General features: G+C 49.5%; 9 protein-coding genes across 9 annotated transcripts; 3 read left to right on the top strand and 6 right to left on the bottom strand.

Annotated features, from left to right (window-relative positions):
- Positions 1-894: 894 nt before the first annotated feature.
- KY384_007231 (uncharacterized protein) lies at positions 895-2,166 on the bottom strand (the record flags this gene model as incomplete). The annotated part of the gene is made up of 4 exons (XM_044815723.1): positions 895-1,010; positions 1,074-1,410; positions 1,473-2,053; positions 2,148-2,166. 4 exons carry the CDS (start codon positions 2,164-2,166, stop codon positions 895-897), a joined length of 1,053 nt encoding a protein of 350 aa, XP_044667597.1.
- A 2,263-nt stretch (positions 2,167-4,429) lies between these two features.
- KY384_007230 (uncharacterized protein) lies at positions 4,430-6,690 on the top strand (the record flags this gene model as incomplete). Its single annotated transcript, XM_044815722.1, has 2 exons — positions 4,430-4,569; positions 4,620-6,690. The coding sequence occupies 2 exons, from the start codon at positions 4,430-4,432 to the stop codon at positions 6,688-6,690; spliced, it is 2,211 nt and encodes a 736-aa protein (XP_044667596.1).
- Positions 6,691-7,712: 1,022 nt separating this feature from the next.
- KY384_007229 (uncharacterized protein) lies at positions 7,713-10,582 on the bottom strand (the record flags this gene model as incomplete). Its single annotated transcript, XM_044815721.1, has 3 exons — positions 7,713-8,681; positions 9,025-10,373; positions 10,474-10,582. 3 exons carry the CDS (start codon positions 10,580-10,582, stop codon positions 7,713-7,715), a joined length of 2,427 nt encoding a protein of 808 aa, XP_044667595.1.
- Positions 10,583-11,466: 884 nt separating this feature from the next.
- On the bottom strand, positions 11,467-12,957 carry KY384_007228 (uncharacterized protein; the record flags this gene model as incomplete). The annotated part of the gene is made up of 1 exon (XM_044815720.1): positions 11,467-12,957. One exon carries the CDS (start codon positions 12,955-12,957, stop codon positions 11,467-11,469), a length of 1,491 nt encoding a protein of 496 aa, XP_044667594.1.
- A 1,523-nt stretch (positions 12,958-14,480) lies between these two features.
- On the bottom strand, positions 14,481-15,702 carry KY384_007227 (uncharacterized protein; the record flags this gene model as incomplete). Its single annotated transcript, XM_044815719.1, has 2 exons — positions 14,481-15,241; positions 15,315-15,702. 2 exons carry the CDS (start codon positions 15,700-15,702, stop codon positions 14,481-14,483), a joined length of 1,149 nt encoding a protein of 382 aa, XP_044667593.1.
- Positions 15,703-16,751: 1,049 nt separating this feature from the next.
- On the top strand, positions 16,752-17,281 carry KY384_007226 (uncharacterized protein; the record flags this gene model as incomplete). Its single annotated transcript, XM_044815718.1, has 2 exons — positions 16,752-17,117; positions 17,192-17,281. 2 exons carry the CDS (start codon positions 16,752-16,754, stop codon positions 17,279-17,281), a joined length of 456 nt encoding a protein of 151 aa, XP_044667592.1.
- A 394-nt stretch (positions 17,282-17,675) lies between these two features.
- Positions 17,676-20,339, bottom strand: KY384_007225 (uncharacterized protein; the record flags this gene model as incomplete). The annotated part of the gene is made up of 5 exons (XM_044815717.1): positions 17,676-17,753; positions 17,801-18,558; positions 18,625-19,411; positions 19,457-20,034; positions 20,084-20,339. The coding sequence occupies 5 exons, from the start codon at positions 20,337-20,339 to the stop codon at positions 17,676-17,678; spliced, it is 2,457 nt and encodes an 818-aa protein (XP_044667591.1).
- A 337-nt stretch (positions 20,340-20,676) lies between these two features.
- Positions 20,677-22,520, top strand: CCT3 (T-complex protein 1 subunit gamma; the record flags this gene model as incomplete). The annotated part of the gene is made up of 5 exons (XM_044815716.1): positions 20,677-20,701; positions 20,754-20,820; positions 20,873-21,081; positions 21,131-22,359; positions 22,425-22,520. The coding sequence occupies 5 exons, from the start codon at positions 20,677-20,679 to the stop codon at positions 22,518-22,520; spliced, it is 1,626 nt and encodes a 541-aa protein (XP_044667590.1).
- A 161-nt stretch (positions 22,521-22,681) lies between these two features.
- KY384_007223 (uncharacterized protein) lies at positions 22,682-24,093 on the bottom strand (the record flags this gene model as incomplete). Its single annotated transcript, XM_044815715.1, has 2 exons — positions 22,682-23,938; positions 24,016-24,093. The coding sequence occupies 2 exons, from the start codon at positions 24,091-24,093 to the stop codon at positions 22,682-22,684; spliced, it is 1,335 nt and encodes a 444-aa protein (XP_044667589.1).
- Positions 24,094-24,595: the final 502 nt, after the last annotated feature.

Below are 24,595 nucleotides of genomic sequence, written 5' to 3'. Positions count from 1 at the left end.
GGTCAAACCGAGGTGGGGGCGGTCATCGGCTGCGGGGGGAAAGACGAGCAGAGTATAGCATTTTCGTTATGCTACCAGTGCGGACTAAAGGATATTCGTGAATATTTCTAGAAGCGGTAGGAGTCTCAAGGTTGGGACACTCGGTATGAATAGTTGCAACTGAATGTGCTCAAACTTGTAGCTATTTTTCATATGTCCTTCGACTAAAATCATTCGTACGCGACACTTAGTTCTATTCGACATCGAGGACCGCAGCTTTCTTGAGTACAGACGCAAACATCTCTTACGTAGTATTAAGATAGTCAGCTAGTAGATGCCTTCGCCCAAATTGGACACCCTGTCACATCTGTCACTGTCATAATTACATTGACTGTATATTTCTGACATCTGCGCACTTACCTTGACGCCGAAAGTGTGCGGTCCGCGAGTGCCTCCATTTGTTTTCCTCACGAACTTCACCTTGAAGAAGTACATTATGTTTGTGCGTGCTCACAATAAATCAGCAGAGCAAAGTCGAAGTACCAGAGATAAAACTCCTCATAAATTCCATGGTAGCAATAACAATATTGATATGGACTGATCAAACCTTCAATGACTATTGTGCTTCGCTCTGAGCAACGAATTTGATCATCACCATTAGATCATGTGTGCGCGAATCGCTATCAAAACCTAATGTCGACATGAATGTGTAGAGAGCCTTGAAATAAGTCTGGCATGTAGATGTCGCGTTCGCTGCTATACATCGGGCTTTGGTAGTAGATGGGTGTCTGATACGAAGCTACTGGAATTATGCAATAAAGCCTCGATCTCTATGGTGGATCTCGAACCCTCTATTCGGTGCAGAGCTTGCAGAACTCCTGTCCCTACTCCGGCCGATCATTTAATTTTCTGTTATCAGTCTTGCTTTTCACCATAGTTAGAGCCATGGTTTCGATGAATGTCTTGGATAAAATTGCAAGCAGCACCAAATGCAGCTTTCTTGTCAGCATCGCCGACGAGGAAAGATGGTACTGTGATTTCCCACGATTAGCTATGGCAAGTCTTGCAACATGTCTAGCCAATGCAAGACTTACGATTTATCCAACCATGAAATCCTTTTTCGAAGAACATGGCTTTGATACTACGCTCGCTGTCTTTGATCCCCGGGTCTTCCTCAATTTCAGTCAATACTCTTCGCAAGAAAGTCACTTGCTCGTTGAACAAAATGTCGATTTCAGGTACGATCATGAATATATGAGGTGGCAAAGTCAGATAAGGGGCTACAATGGGACTCAAGCGGGAATTGGCCTTTTCCTTTGCCCGTGCTGGACCAGCATAAGCATCGAATAGTGGCATCATGAAGCTGAGTGGATCGTACTTCGGGAAACCAGGCGGCTTTGGCTTTTCCTGGGGAGGTATCCGAAGGTCGATCTAAGGTAACAGCCACTTGAGTTTGCTTTGATTTGGTTGAACAAAATAAGAATATGGCTTACCGCTGCAAAGAACGTCACAGCGCCTTTGATACCTGCCTCCTTTCTCTGCAATCGCTCATTCTGGGACGCCGCCAAGGCTAGATTTCCACCGGCAGAAGAGCCGCTGACGGTGAATAATTCAGGATCTGCTCCTAATTGAGTCCTCGCATTGATTTGGAGCCAAACAATGATATCGTCGATGTCGTCAATCGCAGCTGGAAAGGCAAATCTTGGAGCGAATCGATAGGATGCGCTCACCACCACCGCACCAGTGGTTCTTGCAAGCTGGGAGCAAAAGTCATGGTCGATTTCAGGGATCCCACCAATGAAAGCGCCGCCATGTATGTTGAGGTGAAGAGGTCTCAGAGGACGGTGGGCCGCTCCTTCAGAAGGCGGATTTCGAGGGATTTGAGAAGACACGTTATACACAAGACAGCGTTGTTGCTGACATCTTGTAGAAATATAGAATACTTGATACCTCGGTTCACGAAACGAGAGCTTGTGGATATTTACATAGGCATAAAGCAGGATATTGAGCTGCTGATTGAGCAAAAGGCGAAGACGTGTAGCTAAAGAGATCGAAGGCGTCAAAACAGCGTCTACTGCGGCGTGAAAGTAAGTGTAAAGAATAGATGGCTTTTTTATGAGTCAGTCACGCTAGCTGAGTGTACATACGCATTCAGATTGAGCTCTTACTCTGCAATGACTGCAACATGAACGAGGAGTTGGTATATAAACCTCGTGATCCCTTAGTTTGAAGTTGTTACACGGATACACAGGCGAATCGTGTGGCCTGAACGCTGCATTGAGCCTACTACATAACTCTACAACCAGCCTGACCTACCTATCAACGATCATCATCACTGGGTTGACGGTTGGTGGGTCTGAAGATAGTCAGACATGTAAGTCCACCCACGCTGCCAAATGATATTCAGAAAGCAATGTTAGAATGACGAAAGCAGTCGTACTCTGGAACGTAAAGACCTGAAGTGTCCATGGATCGATATTGCATGAAGTCAACTCGCACCGTGCCTCGCCGCCATGAGTTTTATGATACGGTGAGGACAGCGCTAAGGGATGTCCTCTATGTATCAAGGAAGTCCCTTGGCAAGCCTAGCGGCACAACCTCCGATGTGACTCTCCAGCCTTGCAAGCAACGGCACATCATCTTATGCTGTATGTAGGGGCTTCGGTATCAACCTCAATCAGTGATGTGAGTGGAATGATTGGCTAAATCTAGAACTTCGCCCCCAATCAAATGCCATCTACGGCTCAACACGGGGTGGGTTGCGTGTTTGATCTTGTCAAATTGGGCTGATGTTGATTGAATGATCATGATGGGCAATTATCGCTCGGAGTACTTGACTACAGCGGGCTGTAATCGAGCAATTGCTAACCAATTGAAGAGCCACAATCTTCAGCCTTGTACTCATTTCGACTCGCACGGTGCATCTGCAGGCTATATGCAGGCTCAACCTCCCTGAATGGGGCGAGGGGCGGCTGGTGCGCCCGTCTTCTGTCGATCTACGACCTGTCTCTAAAAGTGCTTCTTTTCCCTTTCTTTTGACCTTCATGTGCAATGTTATTGCTCCAAAATGTTTCGCAACCTACATCAGATACTATTACATTCTAGTGTATCACTTCTTGTTGCCGCTTTTACTCCCTTCCCACCCGAAGATAGTCATAAGTGCTATTTTCTCGACGGCTCCTTCGACCCAGCGGGCGGGCCTTGCTATGGGAATGTCGGCGCGAGCATGTGTTGCTACAATGGGGAGGAATGTCACGCTACTGGCTTATGTCTTGCCAGTCCAAATGGCCTTGCTGGGCAGTACGACAATGGGTCTTCCATCTGGAGACGCTCATGCACGGATATCGTTTGGCAAGACCCTGCGTGCCTCGCCATTGGCTACGGTAAAATCTCCCTTCGCCAAGGGCTTGTATTGTGAAGATGTAGAAGGATCAAGGGCTGATAACATTGTCTAATTAGAAGTGAATACTAGATCTTTGCAGCTGAGTAACTGTTCAGACACAACGGTCTGCCCACGGACTAAGAACGACGTCAACACTACATGTTGTGAAGACGCCCATGATGGACAATTTCCACTGCTTGGACATGCTCGCATTTCTGCAAGCGTCGTAAGTAGCCTCCGGGCTACTGGATCTTCGACCTCTTCTGCAGTCCCAAAAACAAGTCCCTCAACATCTGCTACGAGTTCTGTCCCGGTCTCTCAAGTAGCTGCGTCAACAACAGATCCTGCACCTGCCTCCACATCCCAATCACCTAGTACCACGGGTCTCGGTCAATCTGCAAAGGTTGGGATAGGAATCGGCGTCTCCTTCGGTACTCTCTTAATCTTTCTCTTATCTTTCATTGCCTTTCGCATATACAAGATGTCGCAGAAGAAGGCGGAAGCGACGTCAGAGCCCGAGAATCTAGAGAAGAGCGAAAATGGTAGGGCACACTTTATGAGTGAAATGGATGGCGCGATGCAGCCTAAAGAGATGTCTACGCGCCACAATTTCCACGAAGTCGAAGCAAGATAGCATCGTTCTCGACAGAAGATAACGTGCACAAGAATCAATATAAGTGAATTAATACAACTTAAAAGAAGTCAGCCAACCTAACTATTTACTTTACGATTGCGTCATGACATCAAGTCAAAGAAGCAGATTTCCTTTACTGGACCCTGCCCTCAGTTACCAACACCAGACCAAACCCTACCTAGCCGCCCCAGTCCAGTTGTTGGCGAAGGTCCAAGCCATGACGTCGAGCGTCCTCTTCATCTAAGGAAGAATTTTAGCTCTCCCCGACGAGAAAGCCTCAGATACGTGCGTTTACATATGTCGTTTTCTTATTTAGACGCAATCCTTCGTTCTAAGACATCGAGACGTTGTTCAGTACACTCGGTTTAATTTCTCGTGATCGTTCTTCCTATCTTCTACGACATTCAGTGGACTTGTATCGACTATTTCAGACGATGACAGCGTCCTCTTCTTCTTACAGTGAGATCGTTCTTGAGCAATGGCGTCGACTAGATCAGATATTGAACGCTCCCGGCAAGTCCTTGCACTTGAATGGCAACAATGCGACAATCGCTGAAATTGTAGCCATCGCTCGGTATTTCGCCCTATTCCCCTTTTTAGACGCAGCGACTTAGACTCATCCAGCTACAATTGCGACGTCGAGATCGACAAGAACGCAAGAGACGCTCTTGAAGCAAGTAGGAACGCGCTCCAAGCTCAATTGGACAAGGAAGCCGTTATTTATGGCGTGAACACTGGCTTTGGCGGCACAGCACACCTGCGTACGAAGGAAATAGAGCAACTTCAGCGCGTCCTCATTCGAGAACTACACTATGGAATACTGCCACCCACGAACGATGCCCACTGCCCTGATTGCCCCCGAAATGCCAACCAACACTCCCAAGAGACCGAATCCTCCTTCCATAAATGGACATCCACCCCAGAATACCCATCAGAATCTCTGTACCTCCCCAAAGCCTGCGTACGCGCCACCATCGCCATCCGCATAAACTCCCTCTTGAAAGGGTTTTCTAGCGTCCGCCCCGTGATCGTAGACAGACTCCTCGACTTACTCAACCAAGACATCATCCCCATGATACCCACACGCGGAAGTATTTCTGCTTCGGGTGATCTGAGCCCTCTCTCCTACATCGGCGGCGCAATTCAGGGGAAACCCACAATCCGCATCCTCCCATCCTCCAACAGCCACAAGATTAGGACCGCACACTCAGCTCTCGCAGCCGCCGGCATCGAGCCAGTGACGCTCCAAGCGAAAGAAGGTCTCGCGATCGTCAACGGCACTGCCGTCTCCGCAGCCTTGGGTTCCCTGGTCCTTTGGGACGCACACACCCTAGCCCTGCTCTCCCACCTCCTCACAGCCATGAGCGTAGAAGCCCTCCTCGGCACCTCAGAAAGTTTCCACCCCTTCCTATCCCACGCACGGCCTCATCCCGGCCAAATCGACTCCGCAAACCTCGTCCTCTCCTTCCTGCACACTTCACAACTCACGCAACAAAACAGCGGCAACCTCCCACAAACACTTCGTCAAGACCGCTACTCCATCCGCACAGCCCCGCAATGGCTAGGGCCCGTCCTCGAAGATCTAACGCTCGCGCACCAACAGCTCAGCATCGAACTAAACTCCGCAACCGACAACCCGCTCATCGACCCCACCTCCACCACCAGCGCTTCCTTCCACGGGGGCAACTTCCAAGCCCGCGCCCCTCACGCCGCCATGGAAAAGACCCGGCAATCCCTCCATCTAATCGGCCGCATGCTCTTCGCCCAACTGACCGAGATGATAAACCCGTCCACGAGCAGAGGCCTGCCTCCAAACCTCGTCGCCGAGGACCCAAGCACGTCTTTCATCTTCAAGGGCGCGGATATTTATGCGGCGGCGTTGCAGGCGGAATTGGGCTTTCTGGCGGGGCCGGTCAATCATGTCATGTGTGCCGAGATGGGGAATCAGAGCTTGAATTCTTTGGCCCTGGTGGCGGCGCGGTATACGGCGACCGCGGTGGAGGTACTGGCGCAGTTGAATGCGGTGCATGCGGTCGCGGTGTGTCAGGCGTTGGATCTGCGGGCGATAGGGATGGGGTTTTTTGAGGAATGGAGGGCTGGGTGGAAGGTGTTGGTGGAGAAATGTTTCGCGGATGGTGATGTTTGCGGGGGTGTGGATCGAAAGGGGTTGGAGGAGGTACTGTGGGCACAGCTGTTAAAGTGTTTCGATGACACGGTTAGCATGGATGCAGAACATCGGTTTCCTGCAATTGCAAAGGGAGTGCGGGATGCACTGCTCGATTTGCCGGGAGTGAAGATGAGCGATGCGTTTTGGCAGGCGGCGCAGAAGTTCAAGGAAGAGCTTGCGTTGACTCTAAGGGAGTCTTGGTGCGCGTATCGTGACGCGTACATGGCTCATGTGGATGCTTCGCACTTGCTTGGACGAGGCAGTAGGAGACTCTACCGGTTCGTGAGGCATGATTTGAAGGTGCCGTTTCTGTGCACGGCGCGCTTGGAAACGCCACCATCTGAGCAGGAAGTTGGACAGTCTGAGGGAGGTGCAGGTGATGTGGAAGAGGAGCCGATGACTGTTGGGTCTTACTACGGCAAGGTGTATCGCGCCGTGAAGGACGGGAGGGTTGCAAGAGTGATGATGGATATCGTTGAGGAGGTCAAAAGACCCGATGAGAATGGGTCGGAGCGTTCGATTGTGTGACTCGGCTCATTCCTTGTTATCGTCAATCATTCGAGAGCGCCGACTAGGTTCGATGAACGTTGTTGGATGATGAAAAATGTCTCGCTTTATGAAACTTCGACCGCCTGGAGGATTCTCTGAAAGTGGTATCCTCTGCGAATCGGTACATGGTTAGCGCTACGTCCAGATATGGTTGGAACACAGCCCAATCCTTCGGCTTGCAGTACGCGTCATTCAGGTGCTCACCATATGCACGTCCCAAAAAACTGATCGAAACAACAGCTCGTTTATATCATCGCGGTACGATCCACTAGTTTTAACTCTGAAAACCGCTCACTATGTTCCTGAACGCGCTCCAATCGGGGTGCCCTGTAGCCGACATTTCAATATCAGGGCTTCTCGTTTTCCAGGGACTTATCTACAGACAACAACTTGCTAGCCTGAGGATTGATGTATGACACAAGGCGCACAGATCCGTCTTGTTTGATGGCGCATCCGACGTAAGTCTGAATGCCACGCTCTGATTTCATCGTTTCTTCTGCACTAGTGAATGCCTGCTGTCAGCTTTCGCAAAGCCATCCTTGTAGAGAGATGAAGACTCACAAGATTGTATTTAGCGCTTCTTTATATCGATCCACATACGTATCATATTTGTGTCTACGCAAAAATGTCTCAAGTGCTAGGACGACATGTGCGTCACTAGGACAGTAGTGGCGAACGGGCAAGTAAATTTTGGTGGTTGGAAATTCATCGCCGAGTCTGAATTCGATATTGTACAATATGCCGGCGGTACGATGGTCGACATGTTGAAGCGAGACGTGTGACTCGCACGTGTGGTGGCCGAAAAGAGTATTCCAAAGATCTTGAAGATGCTGGAGCCCATGGTCCAGCAGTGGCGTCCCAATTCTGCCTCCTAGTGTCATAGCTGCGATGACAGAATTGAAGCTGGTGTCACGAAGGCGAAAATAAATCTTTAGGCGTGCTTCAGAGGGGTCAAGCATGTCAATTGCGAGCATTTCAAGCTCTAGGGAAGAATTGCTAGGTTAGGAAGCCCAATCGTGAAATAGATGCAGGGCTGTCAGCCTCTCCGCTGGACAAGAGGGAGCCGTTGAGATAGCCTCTCGAATGACCTCTAAATTAGATTTTTTCAATGACTCTGCTTTAGGACCTGGGAAGAAATATGCCTTCCATGTCGAGTCTTGTTCGGCGAGATCGAACGCATAGAAAGTACGTGAGCGATGACCTTCGCTTGCTTCCTGTGTCGTGGTCGTGTATCCAAAATATTGTGCAAAATGTTCGTACCATGGAAGATGTTTTTCGGACGATGAGCTGACTAGCTGTTTGTAAAAGTCTCCGTGAATGTGCGAGTTGTAGGGATCATGGACGGTACCAGCATCTACTCCAACTGCTTCCATGGAATAGCGTATACATGGAGCCTCATCAGGAGTGCCCCAATCCCAGCTCAATTCAATTGGCGTTCCATCATCGGTCATAAAACTCGACCACTGACATGTGCCTGCCTGTACATCAAGCGAAGTACCTAGATTGAGGGCTATGACCTTTGCAAAGAATGAGAGATGGTTTGCCTGGTGGCTTTTTCCATAGTCAGACTTCTCAAGAAAGATAGCTAGAGCCTGCCCAACGTGTTTCCACCACCACTTTTGATGAGAACTCTTAAGTGCGTACCTGAATCTAGTATCTAGCTGCTGCCAGGTCATGATGTCCATTAGATGTACAATCTTCCCAAGAGGGTCGTGTGAATTTTTCCGAGTATCGGGTGTTGCTAGGCCTTCAAGTAGACTCAGACGGATTATCAGATTGCTCTGTTTAGTGGATATCTTGCTAGAGGGTATGATAAGTCTATCAAAGACATGCAACTCCCGATACAATCGGAGACCGATTGGTTCGGGCTGGTCTGCAATCATTGGAGAGAAAGAGACTGCACTGCCATTTCCTCTGACGCTATTCGCAGCTATGAAGACGGCTTCCAAAGCGTAGCGAAGCGTGACATCCTACAAGTAGTCTGCGAACAGAGTTCCATCGCATCCGACGCGGTCGTTTTAGGTAATTTTCTGCTGACGTCTGTCTTGCTTCTTCGATGCTGTGCCTCCACTGATCACAAATCCTTTGCCCTTGATTGCAAGAAAGCGGCAGAGTGTACGGGACTTACAGCATGCAGCTTTGCCTGTTGTAGTGTAGCTAATCATGTAAATGATGTTGGTCCGAAATTCAGAGGTCTAGATGGCTGTTGCTGTGTATCTGTTTTTCGGGTCTGCGAGTTTGGCAACCAAATTCGTCGGCTTCAAGAATCTTGATTCAAACGAGGGTCAAGATTCTCGTTGGAAGGTGGCGAACTAACCGTGCTGAACTACTTTCGTGTTGCGTCACGCCCTCGATGTCTCCCGTAGATTCTGAAATTTCACTTTGCTGGTCGATCGCCCTCTCGGTGCAAGGACCTCCCGCAATGAGCTCGCAAAGATCCCACCCGTTAGCGGAGAACCATCCAACTCGTTTATACTCCGCTTCGTTGTTAGATGATGGACAAAGGATCAGCCCTTCAAGAACCATGACGTCCTCTCCGTCCATCTGGAAATAGCTAGAGTTGATAGGTAGGCACAGTATCTTCTCAGGGGGTGGCTCATACTTGTCATCAAGTTCACCAAACGCGAGGTTACGCGCAGGAGGAGGAACGTCTAAGATAATCCTCACAGAGCCGTGTTTGTCGGCTTCACAAAAGGCCTCCGTCAGCACTCCGCGAAGGCTTATTGAACCTGTGAAAACGGCGTTCGTGGGGCACTGGGCCTCTGCACGGATGATCTCAATGAGCACAGGTCTGCCATGGGAGCTATCTACATCGACTGGCCCATCAATAGAAAGCCATGACCAAGAAGGCGCTCTTGGGTACGAAGCCCGCCTTGCGTATGAGTCTTTACCAGTTCCAGCGCTTTCTAGAGATACCTTCCATAGGAGCTGTTCCGGAAGACAGGAACGCCACAATCCCGCAAGATACTCATCTTTCCAGATGAGCGCCATCTCAGCTGCAATACCAGCTAGTGCAATGACCTTATCTGTGCTCCGTGTAAGGTTGCTCTGTGTGTAAGCGCTAACTATGCACTCCCACTTTCCATACAAGATATCGTATTTCCTGGATTGAAGGCTTCTTACGCAAGCAGATCCGATGCCTTTGAAACGTTGAAGCTCCTCGAGGGCCTTTGGGAGCCCCATTGGGCATGTCTCACAGGCATCGAGCTCGAGGCATTCCCAGTATACTTGCTGTGCTCCAAAATGGAGCACTCGTCGCGATAGAAGACGCTCTTGAACTACCCAAGCCCGAGTGTTGAGCGGCGCTTTACCGATACCATCTATCCAGAGCCACTTGTCAAATACTACCATGTTGTCATTGATTTGGCCATCTCGACCAACGGGTACCTCGATCCCAGTATAGAATGTTTGATCGCGTGCGAAAAAGCAGCCGACTGAGCTGTTTGAAGCTGCAGTCGCCGCAACTGTCAGCAAAGCATTTTTGTAGACATCTTTCATGGTGATTGCTTCCTTCTGCCAGTCCTCATTCGAGTTCTGTATAATGCACAAGGAGTCGATCCATAGATATGTGATTTCAAACCACTTTGCAATTTCTATTGCCTCGCGGAATGTTTTTGGTAGAGACGTAATTGGTACACCTTCCTTTAATTCAACTAAATTCGCTGTTGTGAGAGTCAGTATTTGACTAGTTCCCCAACAGTGGCTCAGGGCTATGTAATCTACTGGCTGCGGAATTTCCTGGGTTTCAATGATCCGAAGCACAGCGGCGTCCTCTTTTGACCCTGTGAAACAAAGACGGGTAGGCATCCAGCCGTTCTTTATTTTGGGCAAGTTGCACTCGCTGTGGTTTGCCGTACAGCATTGAAGCCATTGTAGTGCCAGCCTCTGGGTCAAAGCCGATGAAGTATTTGGTGCGATGTCAAAGTCGTAGAGATTATTTTTGTCTCGAAAAAGCATGTTAGTAAAATCATCGTGTCAGAATACCGACCTACCTCCCACAGGTTCAAGCCTAAACCGCACATCAGGGCGATGGCCAGCAATCTGCTTAGTATTATTGGATTTATAGATTGAAAATGATACATTTAAGTCCGAGCCCGCGTAAAAAACGTATGTAAGGTTGATCGTGTCCGGAAGTTTCCCTATCTCGTATTTCCGCTGTATTCTTTTCCAGATTGCTACACAAAGACGACAGCCATGCCGGCCACTGATTTTCAACGAAGACAACAGAAGAAGCTGCTTAATAGTCTTTCCAGGACGGAGATGAGAAAAGAAAGCGAGACAGGCATTACAAAGGTTGTAAGTTCTGTTGTTTTCGTCAAATGGCGTCGTAGCTTGCTCATCAAGCCAGGAGCCTTCGGCTTGCATTGCTAAGTCCAGTCGATACAAAACCTTACCTTGAAGACTTTGAGCAGATATATTGCAATGGTAGTCATGGGCAGCACAGCTAGCTCAGAAAATGTTGATTCTGAGTCGGATTTTTTTGTCCTTCGGCAGCGCTAACCCTGTTGTAGAATTAGGTCTTTTGGAAGGAGCGTTCATAAATCGCTGGAGCACAATGCGTATAGATGGAGTTCTTTGATAGAGCATTGAATTGTATGTATCTGGAGCCGACAAGTACAGCAATATACGTCGCTAACAATATGATCTATCATAACATCAAATACATGGTCATCGCATAGGGAAACCACTCGGACCCTCTCCATGTGTATCCTGTATCCTTAGTCCCCGAAAATTAAACGTAATCATTTGTCAATCTCATACGGAGTACTCCTTCGAGAAAGCGCCCTTTTCAGGATCAGAGCTGACAACCGATGCTCTGCGCTCCTCATGCACGATATCACCAATAGTTCCATCTTGGTCATGATACCCAATCTTCGTCTCACGGAACCCATCCAATTCCTTCGCACACAACGTGTTAAGATAGATCGGGAAAGCGAAGGCAACAAAGAAGCCCACAAGCGGAACGCACATAGCAATGTGATATCCCTTGTGATCCGCGACCAGCCCAGTAAGAGACGGGAAGAGTGCGCCGCCGCTGACGGAGGCCACAATCCAGGAGGAGCCACGCTTGGTGTGTCGACCGAGACCGCGGATCGCCAGAGTGAAGATTGTGGGGAAGACACAAGATTCGAAGAAGAGGACGATAGAAAGAACCGCGACACCTCCTTCACCTTTTGCGCCCATGGCAGCCGCGATGAAGACCATCACACCTGTCATGAAACCCATAAGAATCCAACGGGGCTTCATGACCATCATAGCGCCGGCTGCAGCAAAACGTCCGATTGCGAAGAGACCTTGACCAATGGCGTAGCGATCACTTCCCTCTGAGTCCGAAATGCCTGCGCTTTCGACCGAATACTTGATGAATTGCGATGCGACGGCGACTTGGGCGCCAACATAGCAAAACTGGGCTGCAACTCCGAAAAACAGCTTGTATTGTTTGCTTAGAGGCTTGTCTGCGTAGCCGGTCAGACCTGATGATTGCTCGCCTTGCAGCGCCATATCTGCGTCCGTGACCTCAGGAATGGGTGAGAAGTAGAACACGACAGCCAGGCAGAAGACGAAGACGGCGATGCCGAGATAGGTCCACTGAACATTTGTGAGATCATGGGGATCTGTTTGCTTGAAGAAGACTCGGGAGGCTAGCAATGGTGCCATGACTGAGCCGATTGCTTGGAAGGACTGAGACAGTTCGAGACGGAACTCGGAAAGCCTGGGAGGACCGCAGGTGGCAATGAAGGGGTTGGCGGATGTTTCGAGCGTTGAGAGACCGGAGCCGACAATGAAGAGCGAGCCACAGAAGCCAGCGAAAGACCTCTTCACAGCTGAAGGCCAGAACATCAGTGCGCCGACGCCGTAGATGGTAAGTCCAAGCATGAAGGTATAGCGATATCCGAATTTGCGAACGAACCAGCCACTGTACGTTGGAGGACCGATGAGGTATGCGCCAAAGTAAGCACCCTGAAGGCCACCGGCCTTAGCAGCGGTGATGTTGAGGGAGGTCTGAAACTTGGCATTGAGAACGTCGAGGAGACCGTAGGCAAACCCCCAGAGGAAGAAGAGGATGGTGACCAAGGTAATGGGAAGGATAGACTGCCTGACAGTGAGAGCAGAAGCACCTGTCAGGCCTTTGTTCGAGACGCTCTTGCGATGCTGGTTCTTCATGGCCTCCGCATTGGATGGCCTGCGAATTTGCTGGTCAAGCACTTCGGCCATTGCTGGCTCTTCTTTGGATCCGAACAACATGTTGGCGAGGGCGGGAGTGTTGTATGCTTGCTATCGAGTGAAATGCAGGGTCTGTTGACGTAATGAAGACTTGCTTGCAGATTGCAGCTTGCAGGATACACCGAAGAGCAGCGAGTGAGGCCTTCTTATATGCTTCATCTCCGCCTTCTCCACGTTTGGATGCTCTGACGTCCTCCTTCGTCCTCCATCGTCCGGACGATCTAGAAGCCATCTAGTGTGCTTCTAGAAGAATTTGATCAATGCTAGGATGTATACGCGAGTCGCTTGTTCGACAGCGGAATTAGATTGAATGGCTGTGCCCCCAGCAGAATATGACGCGAGATATCGACTAGAGGGAGATCTGATACGAAGGCGATAATTGTATGGACGACTTCCATCCTTGGCATACGTCGAGCTCGGCTTTTTTGCGGCTTAAAGCCCCGTTGTGGCTACCGGTCACTGTGATTGGTTTGAGGAGGCTCGTGTGCGAAGGCCAGATGCCCCCTTCTGCAGGCCATCCTGCATCATACGTGCGGTCACACCCGTAGCTTGTTTGCGAAGGAGGGGTCATAGCATCCTGCTTGTCTGCTTTGGGACTCTCTTGGCAGTCTGGTGATACTTCGGAGCAGGGGAGGAGGCACGGCAGTTGTCGTTGAAATGCGGGGATGGGTCTGGCCAGCCAGGCTAGCCATCCACGGACTAGCATAGCCGCTTCTCGGAAGACTGACTCGGGTGCTTGGCATCCCTAGCGCCGGATCTTATCAGAGACCGTGCGAGATAACCCGCCTTACGGAGGTCGGCGGCGTTCTAGACTTCTGATATTCTCGTCTGTCGCATGGCATTGACGTTGGTCGCCTCACAGGGCTGCATTATCTATTGAATAGTACGACATTTAGACTGCAGCCACACAGAGATTTCCTCACTAGTCCATCAACGCCTTCATCCGAAAGTCTTCATGTTGGCTCTCGCCACATGGAGGGCGATTCCAGGGGCCTAGTCTGGATCTTTCTAGATCAAACTTGCAGATTCAGTCCTTCGAATGGTTATGAAGCGCTTATTGCAGGCTCAACATGCTATCTCAACATGTGCCACACCGTGGTTCCGTATGTTTAGCCTTAGATTCTCTTTCCTTCCGGCTTACTACATCCTCTCGCTTCTACTTGCTCAAGAAGGGGGAAAACTCATGGAGGCTTGACTTTGGGTACGAGTCTCTCTCGTGACTACTGGAGTGCAGATTACTCTCTCTTAGCTGAGCAATTGAGATGTGAAAATGCCCTGAGGGTCCCATGCCTTCTTGAGCCCTTGCAGCCTCGCAAGCCTTTCTTTACCTCTGTACCGACGCTCGATCGGACCTGTTCTGGTGCCATTTTGGTAGTCAACCCACTCGCTGACATCGGGGCCCCTCATGATAGTCAGGCACTCTTCATTGTATGCATCTACTTTACTGCGATTATTGGGATCAGTGTGCCAGATAAGATTGAGTCTGAGAAGGTGCAAATATTAGCAGTCTCCTGTGTTTCAACATCCAATCGAGAGGACTCTACTTACTGCCAGTATCGAGTATCGTGCAGGCACATCGCTGATTCGAAGTCGGGCTTCTTGACTGGTCTCGAGTCCCACTGGAAATTGAATGCAGTATTGATGGCATCAGGACATTCGGAAACGAGCTCTTTCCACTTCTCGATACTCTGCAAGAACCGAGCACTATCAAAGCGACGAAGACCAACAATACCAAAATGCTTGAAATCTCCTTTAGCACCTATTGCTTCACGGCCATCACTTGTGTTTTGGATTGGCACCTGCGAACCGTTGGCCACGAGTGGCTTCAGGCCATACAATGGTGCGTAAGCCTCCTTGGCTTTCGCAGGCTCTCCAATATATCGAGCGGATACCACGAGCGAAGGTGTCCTTGTTGGAGGGGGCGCCATGACCATCATCAAGCCGGATGTCGCGTAATGATCGTCGTCCATCAAGATCTTCATAGCATTGGCTACCTCCTCGGCTCGTGACAATGGGAACACAAATGCGCCAACCCAGATAGTACCATTTTCACTCCCAAGTAGAGACAAAGGATACGCCTTGATGACTACTTCCGTTATGAGGCCGAAGAAGTGGCCAGCTCCGCGGATGGCCCAGAGCAGATCAGGTTGTGAGACTTTTGTGATATCCAAAAGCTCCCCTTTGGCGCTGACCAAACGCGCGGAGATGATCTGGTCGGATCCGAACCCAGTGATTGAGTTCGTAATGGATGAGCCTCCTCCAAGCGCGAAGCCGGTCACGCCGACGACGTTCCCATTTCCCAGTGCTATCAATCTGATTGTCAGCTCTCATCTCGTGTCGTACTCCGCAGCCAAGGATTTAGAAATTGTGGCGCTAACCCGTGAACAAGCCTTGCTCGGCAAGACGCAAAGCAACTTCCTTCTGTACGACACCTCCTTTGATTGTTGCAGTACGAGCTTCAGCATTGACTTCGACCGATGAGTAAAGTGTAAGGTCGATGATGAAGCCATCGTCTCCGATCGTTGACCATTCACTACATCCACCACTCTTCGTGACAAAGGGAATCGATGATTCCACGGCCCATTGAACGATGTTTTGAATGTCTTTCTCCCTTCGTGGCAATACTATGGCCGCTGGTATCTTGCGGTCGATATCAGTCCATCGCTTACAATACTCTCGGAATTCGGGATCCGTGGAGTCTTGCAGAATTGTGCAATCTGCAGAGACCACAAAGCGAAGCTCGGAAACGCGTGATTGAATTGACATTCTGTACGTGAGTACAGAAACAGATGGACTGGGCTTCATCAAGCCAAATACCATTGAGGCTCAGGATTCGGCTGACTGTTGGGCTGACTAGAGGCGGATGGTTTGTAGGGCCGAAAGTCCGTAGCAACCATGATGCCTGATGTCAGAACACTATGCGAGTGCCGTCTGATCATAGATGCTGCTCATAAAGACGAGCTTAGCATATGTTGATGGATTATGGGAGAATCGAAGGCGCTAAGTCTTGCAATTAATGGTATTGTTGGGTTTAGAAAATTGAAATCGGCCGCTTGGACGTCATCCTTCACTCGTAAATTAGGTCTGCTGGCCAACAGCATTGAGGTGATTGGTCAAATCGTACTTTTCTTGGCAAAGCAAAGCGAAGAGCCGCTGAATCGTCTGATCCGCCCAATTATGTGTATTGTGCGTTGCCATTTGCCTGATCATTTCAAGCTAACGAAGCCTTCGGGGGCCTCTTTGCGATTTATTGATCACGCATAGGTTGCCATGAAAGATCATTCACATAAACATCATCGATAAAAGGCAATATAGACGCCTGATCGTCATAACAGAGGTCCGCTTGAGCAACCTTGGTTTTGTCAGTCGGGTCAAATACAGCGAACCCTTAGAGAGACTCTGCGTCCACACTTAGTCTTTGGAGATTGAGTTCATTCTAATAATGGACTTCACATATTGGTCTTTGGGTGGTCTCCGCTGCTAGATCTTTAGGGCCCGGCGCCGGTGAGGAGAAGGGTTTCCGTCGATCTTGCATCGATATGAGTTAGCGGTCTACGACAAGTGGCATGAGTCAGCACTCTCCAAAACTTATGCTTGCCCAGATATGGTCACCGGAATGCAATTCAAAGCATTTAGTAAGATTCTTGTAACACTGCATACAAGGCTGCATGAACCGGCGCACATTCAACTAGCGCTTACAGCTTCACACACTGCATTCAAACAAAATTCGGAGTCTTTCCTCACGGATACCTTCTCATATCAACTACGTCGAACGAACCCAGCCGTCTCAGCGATCTACCCAATTGAAAATATAAATGGACACCTCCACATCAAACGACAACAAAGTCTGGTACGACGCAAATTGCCATTGCCGCGCCGTCCAGCTCCGCTTCAGAGTCACACCACTTTTCCCCACCGACACAGCACCATCACCCGAACCACTCAAACCATTCAATTGCAATTGCTCCATCTGCACCAAGAACGGCTACCTGAACGTCTACCCCAAGGATGCCGACACGGACATCGAATGGATCAAGGGCCAAGATTCAATTAGCGAATACCGCTGGGGCACGAAGGAGGTGGGGCATAAGTTCTGCCCGATTTGTGGCAGCAGTATTGTGCTCATTGTTGGCGCGGCTATGTGGGGGGATGGGAGTGGGACGTCGAAGGTTGGAGTGAATGTGAGTTTTTTCTATGACGTTTGTCTTCGAAGCCTGGTGTCTAGTTTGGGCTCAAGAGCTGATCAAGTGCTTAGGCGAGGATGATCAAGGGGGTTGATGTGGACAAGCTTACGGTGCTGAAGAAGAATGGGAAGGATGACTGGGGCGAGAAATATGATCCTTGATTCAATCAGAAGACGGATGACTTGAGGATACGAGGGAATCTTTGGCGCGTGGATGATTAAGTGATCAACGATAATAAACATGTTCTGATATTAAAAGTAAGATGGACTCTAGACAGTCACCTGACCCCTGTGAACGTACGATCATCTTGCTGTACATCATTTGGGTGTCGGCCCTTATTTATTCATTCCATTGTCCATAGATCAAGATTTCACACCCTGCACATCAAGCAAAATAAACTAAGTCTGCAGACAAAAGACCCGGATAATTGTACCAAGCTTGTTCAATACAGGACTACGTCGCAAAATATGTACAAAATAAGGGTTTAAGATGCTAATCTCGTTGTCATGATACGGTGAGATGACAGACATGAGCAGCAAGATCCGACCCAAACCATCACCAGAGCTCACAAGTAGGCTCCTTGACTGGACAATTGAAGCTTTCTCGGAAATCGCGTGAATTTGCCAAAGTTCCCTGATATTTCTCAGCAGTGCAAAATAATTGAGCTTGGGGTAGCTTACCAAGATTCGCGCCCATCCAGGAGCATGAGGGTCACGAAAAACCAGCTCCACAGCAGTCTCAGGTCTTGTCTTACCACACCACCAATTGGAATATGAGATGAAGAATAGTTGTTCCTTTGAGAAGTCTTGCAACCCGGGTAATGTTTCACTCGCCTTGCGTTCTTCTATGGCTTTCCAGGCCTTGAAAGCCGCGTTTAAGCCGCCTGCGTCTGCTATATTTTCCCCCAGTGTCAACCTGCCATTTACGTGAAGGTCTTCGCCGTTTGGGTTTGGGACCTCAAAGTGTCCGTATTGGTCAATGAAGCATTGGGCCTTTTCTTTGAAGGCTTCAACAGTGGCGTTATTCCACCAGTCAGTGTAGTTGCCTCGTTCATCGTAATGCCTACCGGTAGAATCGAAGGCATGAGAGAGCTCGTGTCCGCTGACTGCTCCAAAAGCCCCATAGGAAAGATATTGTGGGACACTGGGATCATAGAACACGGGCTTCTGCATGATGCCGGCTGGAAACACAATCTCGTTGCCTGGAGGGTTGTAGTAGGCGTTGACAGTGTCAGCTGTCATTCCCCACTCATCCCTATCTGTTGGCTTTCCAAGTGCGGACCATTCACGATCGATATCAAATCTAGCAACTGACAGTGTGTTGTCGAAGTACGCGTTGTCACTGATGTTGACTGTCTCGTAATACAACTCCAGTGCAGATGAGTTTCGAATGTCGGGCGACTTAGTCGGATAGCCAATCTTTTGTATGATAGCGTGCACTAAATTGTGCAGCCGTTAGACTCAGATCAATGTGGCATCATTCAATATTGACAGAGGGAACCTACCTTTTTGTACGCCTAGTCTTTTCACCTCTTCACTCATCCAGTCTGCAGACTTAATCTTTTTGATAAACTCATGCTTGATGTCCGATACAATCTTGTCACCAAAATTTTTAGCCTCTTCCGAGAATGATTTTTGCACAAAGAACCTGCTTAGTATCCAACCTAAGCCGTAGTCAGCGGCCGTGACGCAGGTTCTCCATCTCTCTTCTGCTGCATCTGGCTCTTTGCCTCGGATTTGATTGTTGAATCTCTTGAGCGGCTTGACAGCATTGTCCTCGATTCTGCTGTGGTATCGCTGCACTGTTTTCCAGACAAAGTAGGCTTGCAGAGTTTCTGGGCTGGTCTCCTGGAGCACTGTAGCTAGAATTGTCAAATACGCAGGTGCGCCAACAATAACTTTGCCGATGTTAGGTGATTGAGGGGCAAGAGACGCTATCATTCGTTCAAAATCTATTTGTGGTATCAAGGTGCTAACCTCAGCGAACGACATGGGGTTATAGTAGTATGTGACATCCTCTGCCTCTTCCGTTGCTGGCGTTGCTTTGGCTAACTTAAGTTCAAAGTTGACAATTTTATCGACAAGGTCAGCGTTGTTCTGAAAAACTGGCCGGGAAGACAGCAGTGGAGCCGTCTGGTTAGCCTCTTCGAGAAGAGCCTCGAGGACTTGACCAATGACGGCACCATACTGGTTGAGAATTTCGGTATCCTCATAGTATTCTTTTGATGGTAGACCGGGCTGACGAGGGGCGTTAATGAACGGAACAACAACATCAGGATCTCGATCGTCAGGCTATCTGCGTCAGCTGAGAATGGTGAATGCAAGCGAGGGACATACTCCGACGCCTACATCGACCAAAGACGAGACCCCGATACTTGCAAGAAACGTTACAATCTTTGTGAGTGAGTCTTGGTGCTTAGATATGTATCCGACTCGTTGCTGCGTGGAAAGCTGAGGAGAAAATGGATTCAAGAGAGCAGAAGGGACATTCCTCAGAGAAGACAAAGTTTCGATATGCCGCAAGATAGAAAGCAATGGCTTGGAGCCAATGTCTCTTAACTTGTTCTCATCCAGACAAGCCATGTAGGCGTTTTGGATTTTGTTAAATATTTCACGGTCGGCTAAAGAAGTAGCCATGAAGCCCTCAGGAGAGAATGGAGACTCTAAAACATGACGTAGCACTTGCTCCCCACTTTCCGCCATCAATGCGGCAGTAGATGTGCGGCCTTGGTCAGGTCGAAGATCAACCCTCTCGCGGAAGCCTTCGCAAACGTATCGGTCAAAATTCGTACATGGGTCGATGTCGTGATAATTCGGAGATATATTCTCCAAAATTGCTGAAGCCGCCAGCACGCATGATGGAGTCAGGCAAACAGAATCCTCTGATTGTTCGGAGTCGGCAGTCGTGTTCAAATCTGACCACGTCAATACTGCAACGCCGCTTGAGGGTGGGCAAAAACTTACAAACAAAATACACACACAATGCTATGATGCCCCCAACTAGTAGCAATAAAATTGTGGCAACCATAAGATGTGCCCGCACCCAACGCCAGGTTCGTTGAAGCCAATTCTGATCGGAATCTTCGGCCTTTGGATCTCTGCTGTCGAGGCTTTGCTCATCTTGAACGTCATTCGCTAATAGTGGAGCTTGCTCGGATGATGTGGTTCCAAAGAAAGGAATCTTCTTAGTACTTGAGTTTTGATTTGCCGAACCATCCATTTTGATAGTTCAAGGGAATATTGCAATTGATTCAAACAATTGGTTCAAATCAATCAATTTTGGCGCGCAAATGGAAATGAAACTGGACCTAGAACCAGAAATTCGCACGGACAGACTTAATGAAAAGAAAACATTGCACACAACTTCGAGAACCTATTTCACCCTTTAGAGAAATACACTGGTGCTTGAGAGGGCCAGCGCTGGTGATGACGACGTCAAGTGCGGAACGTCTTTCCGCACTTTGCTCGCGAACGCGACCAAAATTTGGCGAAGAAAAGGCAGAAAGCCCAGTACCTCCAGCCAACATCCGACAACTTATAAGCTTCGGAAATTCAATATGCAGGCTCCTGTAGTAGTGATGAGTAAGTCTTGAAGTCTGGATCACCATCTATACCCGCTAAACAGCTCTTACAGATACCCAAGCCGGAGATCGGCAGGTGGGAAGAAAAGCACAATTATCGAATATAACAGCTGCAAAAACGTTCGTGTTGCCTCCGCTCTGATTGCGCTCTCAAGCGTTGACGCTCTCACAGTGTCGCCGACATAATAAGATCATGTCTTGGTCCAAAAGCAATGTTGAAAATGCTCCTTGACCCTATGGGTGGAATAGTACTCACAAATGATGGTCATGCCATATTACGGGAGATAGAAGTCGCACATCCAGCAGCCAAGAGCATGATAGAGTTGAGCCGGACGCAAGACGAAGAAGTGGGAGACGGTACTACAACAGTCATAATATTAGGTGTGCATGCCCGTTGCCTGGCATTGAACCTATTGCTGAATTTTTGCAGCTGGAGAAATCCTCGCCCAAGCATTACCCCAACTAGAACGCAACATCCACCCCGTCGTCATAATTCAAGCTTTTAAGCGTGCGCTCGCAGATGTCCTCGACATAATAGAAGAAATCTCCCTCCCGGTCAACATCTCCGACGACAAAGCCATGTATCAACTCATCTCCTCCTCAATCGGCACAAAGTTCGTCTCTCGCTGGTCGGAAATGATGTGCAACCTCGCTCTCAAAGCCGTACGGACCGTCTCCCAGGATGTGGGTGGCGGTAAGAAAGAAGTCGATATCAAAAGATACGCGAAAGTCGAAAAGATTCCTGGCGGAGAAATAGAAGATTCCCGTGTCCTCGACGGTGTGATGCTCAACAAAGACATAACCCACCCCAAAATGCGCCGCTTAATAAAGAACCCTCGCGTCGTCCTCCTCGACTGCCCGCTCGAATACAAAAAGGGCGAGTCACAGACCAACATCGAAATCAGCAAAGAAGAAGACTGGAACCGCATCCTCGAGATCGAAGAAGAGCAAGTCAAAGCCATGACCGACGCCATCATCCGCGTGAAACCAGACCTCGTCATCACCGAGAAAGGCGTCTCAGATCTCGCGCAGCACTTCTTCGTGAAAGCCAACATCACAGCCCTGCGTCGGGTGCGAAAGACAGACAACAACCGAATCGCGCGCGCGACAGGCGCAACGATCGTGAACCGCGTCGATGACATTCACGAGAACGACGTCGGCACGCAATGCGGGCTTTTCGAGATCGAGAAGATAGGAGACGAGTACTTCACCTTCCTCACACACTGCCGAATTCCCAAAGCCTGCACGATCCTCCTCCGCGGGCCTTCCAAAGATATCCTGAACGAGATAGAGCGGAATTTGCAGGATGCTATGTCCGTCGCCCGGAATGTGATATTTCACCCGCGGCTGGCGCCTGGTGGGGGGGCCACAGAGATGGCTGTCAGTGTGCGGCTGAACCAGATGGCAAAGGGGGTGGAGGGAGTGCAGCAATGGCCGTATCAAGCGGTTGCGGAGGCGATGGAGGTGATACCACGGACGCTGATACAGAATAGTGGGAACAGTCCTGTGAAGGTGCTGACGAAGTTACGGGCGAAGCATGCGGAAGGCGGAAGCACGTGGGGTGTAGATGGAGACAAGGGGACATTGGTAGACATGAGGGAGTATGGGGTTTGGGAGCCGGAGGCGGTGAAGTTGCAGAGTGTGAAGACAGCTGTAGAAGTGAGTGTTTCCTTTCTCAAGACAGTAAGGAGGGTTGATGTCAGGATTGTGCTAACGCTGCATAGTCTGCTTGTCTGCTGCTTAGAGTTGATGATATTTGTAGTGCTAAGTCTGCTAAACAAGCTGGTGGGGCGGCTATGAATGGTGGAGGGGATGATTAGGTTGGTTTATGTATATGTTCATATGTACTGTGGATGTATGATCCACGAAATCCTAGGATTACGAGATATAGAGAGCGAGACTAAGAAGCTCAAAGCCACCAAGCAAGAACCTCGATCATAACCGCTGCAAGCAAGTCATTAGTCGTTAGCCATGTTTCTTTTTAACGTACTGATCCATCGACTTCCATTTCCTTTCTCTGCAAGCCGTCCACCTCATTCTCCTCCACATCACTCTGATCGCCCAGGGCATCTGCTCTCGCCCTCTCCTCATCATCAACGGTATTCAGTTTACCCCTCAGCGCCATTTCCATCGCTCCGGGTTTCGGCAAATTTATTTTTGGCTCCTGAGGTTGCACGACATCACCGTCCAGTATCGCAGGGGAATTAGCCCCAGACTTAGAGCCTCCTCCATCACGACCAGCGCTGAGATAATCAATCATCGGAGGACGGGGTTTCCTCAGCTCTGGCACTGGCTTTCCAGTCTGACGGTGCCGACCATTCTCTGCAATCTTCCCTAAAGCAGGTTTACCAACATTGCCCTTCCCCTCCTGATCTTGTCCATCTTCGCCTTCCTCATCAGCAAATATCTCCACAGTATTCTTCCTCCTTATAGCCTGCCTCCTCGCGAAACCGACCCCACTCTGACTCGTCCCATCTCCATAGTCGCAACCATAATACCTCTTCCTTACGGGCACCGGACTCTCTGGGCTTTGTACCTCGGCCTCCTTTTCCTCTTGTCTTTCCTTCCGCAATTGACTCCACGTCCTCAGCTCATTCTGTAGCACAAACTTTCCTGTGCCTGACCCCCCACCAGCCCCCTCTGCCTTATCCATCTTTAGAACCACCATCTCACAATGGTCCACATTCCTCAAATCCTCAAAATACTCGACAGAGAAGTGGTACCATTTCATCAAGAATACCCTCGCCATAAGACCATGCGTGACGAGAACGCAGACACTGGCGAACGTTTCTTCGGCGAAGCTTCGCCAAAGGGACTCGTTGAAGCCGGAGATGCGGTCGTACGCGTCGGCGGCGGATTCGCCGTTGGGTATTCGGTAGAAGAAGTGACCGTAGGCGGCGCGCTCTTGCCACATTTGAGACATGGCGTGTGAGGAGGGCTGGAAGTTGCCGAAGTCTTGTTCGCGGAGACGGGGCTCTTCGTAGACTTTTATTTGGGGGCGTTGGAATGGGGATGGGATAGAAGAGGTGATCGGAGCAGGGTGTGGAGAGTCAAAGGGAGAAGAGGTAGAGGAGGGTTGCGAAGAGGCAACAGGGGTTTTCGGGGATGGTTCATCTCCCGTTAGAGCGTTAAGGATGCCTTCGGTTGTTTCGCGGGTTCGTCGGTAGGGAGAGGTAAAGAAGTGTAGTGTATCCGTAGGAGAGAGGAGGCCGCGCAGTTTCTTGCCGCATGCTTCGGCCTAGGTGTTCACGGGTCAGTGGTGTAATTCGAACAAGCGATGAGGCTAGTATGAAGAGCGAGACGCAGAATGCATACCTGCTTCCAACCCTCTGGTGTTAGCTTGACACGATGATCTGGCGTCGTTTGATGTATCTCTCTGTTCTCTAGGCACATTGTTAGTGAGCGGTACGGCTAAAAACCTCTTGTGAGGAAGGTACCTTGAACGTACTGTTCCCTTCTGATTGGGCGTGCCGAATGAGGATGATTAGCTTGAAGAGGTCAGGGGCGAACTTCAAAGATTGGGCATAAGACTCACTCGAGGCTTCCCCATGCTTTCAGGAGATCTAATACTGACAATGACAGTGACGCTGAATGTTGATAGAAAGCAGCTTTTCTTGTCGATAAGCCTGCACTTGTCCGAATCTGTCGTAGTGGCCCCTTTAGCGTGCCGGACTCGCCTCAGGGGCAAACGTTCAAAAGGGCTCTTGCCTCCCTTTTCGTAGACAATTCAGCCTTTTCTGGACGTGCAGATACTTGAAGCAGCCGACGTAAACAAGTTGTAGGACTGCAAGAGGCTCTTCCAACTTTACGCCCCTGCCTAGAAGCCTATATAAATTTCTTACCTATTTCGGCCATATTATCAAATGCTTCGTGGAGGAGGAATCTAGCTATTCTT

This window comes from Bacidia gigantensis, assembly GCF_019456465.1.
Source record: "Bacidia gigantensis strain McMullin 20006 chromosome Unknown contig_255, whole genome shotgun sequence".
In the NCBI taxonomy this organism is placed as follows: domain Eukaryota; kingdom Fungi; phylum Ascomycota; class Lecanoromycetes; order Lecanorales; family Ramalinaceae; genus Bacidia; species Bacidia gigantensis.
The sequence above is the reverse complement of the archived record's forward strand: the minus strand, read 5'-3'. Positions and strand labels throughout refer to the sequence as shown.